General features: G+C 42.1%; 1 protein-coding gene across 1 annotated transcript; it reads right to left on the reverse strand.

Moving 5' to 3' along the window:
• Positions 1-2,635: 2,635 nt before the first annotated feature.
• Positions 2,636-3,151, reverse strand: LOC138892726 (uncharacterized). The gene has a single exon (XM_070176462.1). The coding sequence runs from the start codon at positions 3,149-3,151 to the stop codon at positions 2,636-2,638; it is 516 nt and encodes a 171-aa protein (XP_070032563.1).
• Between the last annotated feature and the right edge of the window lie 3,619 nt (positions 3,152-6,770).

Here is a 6,770-nt window from a genome sequence, read left to right on the forward strand (position 1 = left end):
AAAGTATTATGATACAAATAAAGCTAACATTGTCCGCACGCTTATCCCATAGTGAACGCATATACACTCGTCACCTTGCATATACGCCGCCCCCACACATAGATCATATACCAAATAGACTCAATTACACCCAAATTACCTCAAATAAAGGTTAGCCAAGACACTTACCTCTTTTTGGAACAGGATCAACAATCCAACATTGTTTTCCCTATAGAACAAGCCTCCAAGCCACCCAAATCTAGTCAAATATTACTCAAATAAGTCAAAACAAGCTTTAGGAACTACCCTAGTATAAAAAAGGTTAGATATTTATCATATTTAAAAAGGTCAACAAAAAAAAAGTCAACTCGGGCTCACATGGTGATCTGTTTCAAGATCCGACCTCAATTTGAGGTCTCAATCTTAAATTTACAAAATCCTAAATCAACCCAAAACCCCTATTTCTACTCTATGAAATCTTAGATTTAATAATGAAAATCCATGAAAAAGTAATAGGAATTGAACAAAAACAAGTTGAAGTTACCGACCTATGAAATTAGGAAGGAATTGCTCTCCAAAATTTCCTCTATGTGGAATCTAGTTCTTAAAGATGGGGTAAAATTAGCTAAGTCTTGAAATACCAACCTTTTACCCACATGCAGGTATCGTAATTGCAAACTCTTGTTCGTAATGGTGATGTTCGCAATGGTGATGTTCGCAAAAGAAAACCACTGACTGTAAAGGCGAACAATGCCTGAGCCCCTATAATGTCACAAATACGAAGTACTAGCCCCTCACAAAAGCGAACAAAGTTTCGCAAATGCAAAGTTATCCCTCTACTCTCCAGTGTCGCAATTGCGACATAATTCTCGCAATTGTGAATTCCACCACCTCGCAAAAGCGACCAGAGCTTCGTAAATGCGAAGCTTTCCTGACCCTACCCAGCATCGCAAATACGAGGCTCGCATTTGCGAATATACCCTCGCAAATGCAAGGTCTGCAACATCAACAAATTCCAGCCTTGCCAAAACAGTCTGAAACTTATCCAAAACTCACCTGAGTCCTTCAGATCCAATTCAAACATCCACACAAGTATAATAACGTCATACGAACTCGTACGTAGCTCAAATTATCAAAATAATATCTAAATTCAAGAATTAAACATCAAACTTCAAAGAACTTCAAAGTTCATACTTTAAATTTCCAATTTTCACATCAAGCGCCGAAATGGTCTCGGTTCACCTGGGACCCTAACCAAACATGCGTACAAGTCTAAAATTATTATAAGAACCTATCGGACTCGTCAAAATACATATCCGAGGTTGTTTACCACTAATGTTGACAGTGGTCAACTCTAGCTATTTTCAAGTTTAAAAATCAAGTTTTCTTTAAAAATTCATATTTAGACTTTTCGAAAATTAGCACGGACCACGCACGCAAGTCATAAATCATCAAATTTTTCTATAAAAGGTCTCAAATCATTAAAACGTGAGCTAGTACTCAAAATAACCTATCATGTCGTTACATTCACCACCTCTAAAAGAAACGTTCGTCCTCCAACGGACATAGAAATGTACCTGGACTGGTAAAAAGGTGCAAATATCTACTCCTCATGCCCGACTCAGATTTAGACTCCCAAGCAGCCTCCTCAATCAACTGATTCTCCAACGCACTTTCACAAAAGGAATATCCTTAGATCTCAACTTTCGAACCTGCCGATCTAGAATCGCCACCGACTCTTCCTCATAAGTCAAATCCTCATAAAGTTGTATCGTGCTGAAGTCCAGAACATGTGACTTATCTTCATGGTACTTTCAAATCATGGAAAAATAAAATACCGAATGTACCCTTGCTAGGCTAGGAGGCAATGCAAACCTATAAGCAAATCCTTAACTCTCTCCAGGATCTCAAACGGGTCAATAAACCTCGGCCTCAACTTGCCCTTCTTTCCAAATCACATCACGCCCTTCATAGGCAAAACTTAGAGAAGAACCTTCTCACCCTTCATGTAAGCCACATCACAAACCTTCCTATCAGCATAACTCTTTTGTCTGGACTGAGTTGTACGAAGCCGCTCCTGAATTAATTTCACCTTCTCCAAAGCATCACAAACTAAATCCTTTCCCAACAGTACAACCTCATCAGGCTCAAGCCAACCAATCATAGAATGATACCGTTTCCCATATAAGACCTCATAAGAATCCATTTAGATACTTAGACTGATAGTTATTGTTTTAGGCAAACTCTGCTAGAGGTAGAAACTGGTCCCATTGACCTCTGAAATCAATAGTGCATGCCTTAACATATTCTTCAAAACTTGAACGGTCCGCTCGGACTGCCCATCTATCTGAGGGTGAAATGTAATATTCAACTGAACCTGCGTGCCCAACTCATGATGCACAATATTCCAGAAGTATGAAGTGAACTGCGTGCCATGGTCTTAAATGGGCATACTATGCATGCGAATAATCCCCCTGATGTAAATATAAGCCAACCGCTCTGAAGAGTAAGAAGTTATCACCGGGATAAAATGTGTAGACATGGTCAACCGGTCGACAATGACCCAAACAACATCATACTTCCTCAAGGTCCGTGGTAAGCATATCATAAAGTCCATAGTGATGCACTCCCACTTCCACTCCTGTATCACCAACTTCTAAATCAAACCATAGGGTTTCTGATGTTGATACTTCACCAGTTGACAATTCAAACACCGAGATACATGCCCAATAATGTCTTTCTTCATCTTTTGCCACCAATAATGCTGCTTCAAGTCACGATACATCTTCGTGACATGTGGGTGAATAGAATTTCGTGAACTATGAGCCTCCTCAAGGATCAACTTTCTTAAACCATCGATATTCGAAACACAAATACGACCCTGAAGCTGCATAAAACCATCATCCCTAATCACAACCTTCCTAGCACTACCCCGCTGCACCGTGTCTTTTAATACCAACAAGTGAGGATCATCAAACTGGCGAGCCTTGATGCGCCCTGATAGAGATGACTGTGCCATAATACAAGCAAGAACCCTACTACGCTCCGAAATATCCAACCTCATGAACGTGTTATCCAAGGTCTGAACATCCATAGCCAATGGTCTTTCTGCTGTCGGTATAAATGCCAAACTGCCCATGCTCTCCGCCGTCCTACTCAATGTATCATCCATTATATTAGCCTTCCCCAGTGATAAAATATGGTGATATCATAGTCTTTCAATAACTCCAACCATCTCCACTGCCTCAAATTAAGATCTTTTTGCTTGAATAGATGCTGGAGACTCTGATGATTGGTGTAGGCCTCACATAAAACGCCGTATAAGTACTGCCTCCAAATCTTGAGTGCGTTCACAATGGCTGCTAACTCTAAATCATGCACATAGTAGTTTTTCTCATGGATATTCAACTGACGAGACACATAGGCAATCACTCTACCATCCTGCATCAATATCGTGCCAAGTCTATGCGATGCATTAGAATACACAGTGTACGACCGCAAACCTGTGGGAAACACCAATATTGGGGATGTAATTAGGGCAATCTTAAGCTTATGAAATCTCTCCTTATACCCATCGAACCATCTGAAAAGAGCACTCTTCTGAGTTAATTTAGTCATTAGGGTTGAGATAAATGAGAACCCCTCCACGAAACAACGATAGTAGCCCGCCAAACACAAAAAACTCTGAATCTAAGTAGCTAAAGTAGGTCTAGGTCAATTATAAACTACCTATATCTACTTGGGATCCACCTTGATAGCATCAAAATACAAAACATGACCCAATAAGGCAATTCAGTCCAACCAGAACTCACACTTAGAAAATTTGGCATATATCCGATGATCCTTCAAAGCCTGAAGTACAATCCGTAGGTATTTCTCATGCCCCTCTCTACTACGAGAGTAAACCAGAATATCATTAATGAATACAATCACAAAGGAATCCAAATAAGGCATGGACACTTGATTCATCAAATACATAAAGGATGCTGGAGAATTAGCCAAACCAAATGACATCACCAAGAACTCTTAATGACCATAACGAGTCCTAAAAGTTGTCTTAGGGACATCTAATTCCTTAATTTTCACCTCATGGTTGCCAGATCTCAAATCAATCTTGGAAAATATCTTGGCACTCTGAAGCTGGTCAAATAAAACATCAATCCTAGGTAATTGATACTTGTTCTGGATGGTAACCTTGTTCAACTGCCGATAGTCAATGCACATCCTCATCGAGACGTCCTTCCTCTTAACAAACAACACCGGCGCACCCCAAGGTGAAACATTCGGTCTAGTGAAACCCTTATCAAGCAAATCATGTAACTGCTCTTTTAGTTCCTTCAACTCGACTGGATCCATACAGTATGGTGGAATAGAAATAGGTTGAGTGCCCGAAACCAAATCAATACAAAAGTCAATATCCTTGTTCAGTGGCATGTCCGACATATCTGCAAGAGACACCTCTGGCAACTCCCTCACTACCGGCACTGAATCACCGAAGAAACCTCTATACTAGAATCCTGGATGTAAGCCAAATACGCTAGACACCCCTTCTCAAGCATATTTTGAGCCTTCAAATATGAAACTGCCCTACTAGTGGAATGACCAAGGGTCCCTCTCCACTATAATCTAGGCGACCCCGGCATGGCTAAAGTCACAGTCTTGGCATGACAATCCAAGATAACATGATATAAGGACAACCAATCATACCAAGGATGATCTCAAAGTCCACCATATTCAGCAACAAAAGATCATCTACAATATTAAAATCGTTAATAGTAACACAAAACCGGTACACCTGATTAACCATTATGGAATCTCTAACTGGTGTAGACACCAAAACAAGGACATCAAGAGAATCATGAGGCATACTCAAGTGCGAAGAAAACTATGAAGACATATAAGATTATGTAGAACCCAGATTAAACAACATGGAAGCATCTCTATGACAGACTGAGATAATACCTATAGTAACTACATTGGATGACTCTGCCTCGTGCCTACCTAAAAATTCATAACAACGAGCCCGTACCCAAATCCCACCAACCTGTCATCCTCTAGGATGACCTCTCACTGAATGGCCTCCACCTCTAACTAACTGGCCTTCACCTCTAGCTATCTGGCCCCTGCCTCTAACTAGATGAGCGGGTGGTGAAGCAACCGGTGCCAGAATCATGGCACGAGTACCTTATTATGACATACTGCTCTGTGACCTAGGGCAAACCCTCGTGACATGCCTCAGATCAACACACATATAGCAATCCCTCTGCTAATGTGGTTTCTGAATCTGGATCTGCCCCCTGACGACCCAAATAACCACCATGGCAACTATATATTGGAGGTGTACTAACGGGAGCTGGAGGTGCACTGTATGCTAGCTGCTCGGAACGAGGTCAATAAGAACTGTGGCTACCTAATATACCATGTGTGACCTGTAGTGCTGACTATACCGGCCTGATAGGATGGCCTTTACCAAATAAACCCTGCGTCTAGACGAGGCACCATTGAATCCTTCAAAATAACGAGGTCTATTGTCAGAGGTCGTCTCCCTCGCCTGGGATCTAATGTGCTCAATCCTCCTGGTGATCTCCACTACCTGAGTAAAACAAATCTCAGTCTCGGCCTCTCTGGCCATCTGAAGTCTGATGCCATATATAAGACCCTTTGATGAACCACCGCACCTTCTCCCTTTTAGTAGGGACCATGATAGCTTCATGGTTAGAAAAGTCCATAAATCTAGTCTCATAGTGAGTGACGATCATGCTACCCTACTAGAGGCGCTCGAACTGCTGCGCAACTCATCTCTCTCAGTGCAGGGAATAAACTTCTCCAAGAATAACTGCGAAAACTGAGTACATGTAAAGGAGGTGATCTTGCTACTAGCCTAGATCATTAACCTGCCACCACCTCTTGGCAGAACCATGCATTTGAAAGACGGTGAAATCTACTCTATTGGACTCTACTAGTCCAAATTCTACAAAATCTTATGGCAACGGTCCAAGAAGTCTCGGGCATCCTCTGAAGGTGCACCGCTAAAGTGAGAGAGAAACAACTTAGTGAACCTGTCCAACCTCTTCAGCTCATCAGCTGACATCGCAGGCATGTCCCCAGGCTATGTAACAGTAATATGCCAAACCACCCTAACCAGTAGAACTCCTGTGCTCTGATAACCATGGACCATCTGCTTTGGGATATGAGTAGCGGGAGCCTGAACTCCTCCCCCGGCCTTCGAAATAGCTGGTGCAGGAAACACACTAGCATAAGACATACTCTCTATGAAGCCGACCATGCGGACTAAGGCGTACTGAAGCACTAGGGTAGTAATGAACACCTATGGGGCTTGAGCCGGTCCTACTAGCTCAACCTAGTCTAGAACCTCATCATCCTGAGCTATTTGAGACTCAGCTACAGGTACCGTTGCGTGTGCTCTAGGTTGAGCTCTACCTCTTCCTTTTCCCTTGCCCTAGCCTCGGCCCCTATCCCTGGTATTGACTATAATCTAGGGCTCTGGCTCGTGATTAGCTATGGGTAAAGCACATGTCCTCACCATCTATGAGAGAATAAGAGAAGAAAGATTCAAGCCTTATGATAGAACAAAGTCACACGATAGAGAAAGAAAAAAAGTAAAGGTTCCTAAAGCCTTATAGCCTCTAGAAGATAAGTACAAACGTCTCCATACCAATCCTCAAGACACTACCAAGCTTTTTCATGACTCGTGAGACCTATGTAGCCTAGAGCTCCGATACTAACTTATCACGACCCAAAATCCCAACCCTCGGGGTTGTGATGACACC

The sequence above is a fragment of the Nicotiana tomentosiformis genome, chromosome 5 (genome assembly GCF_000390325.3).
Source record: "Nicotiana tomentosiformis chromosome 5, ASM39032v3, whole genome shotgun sequence".
Taxonomy (NCBI): Eukaryota; Viridiplantae; Streptophyta; class Magnoliopsida; order Solanales; family Solanaceae; genus Nicotiana; species Nicotiana tomentosiformis.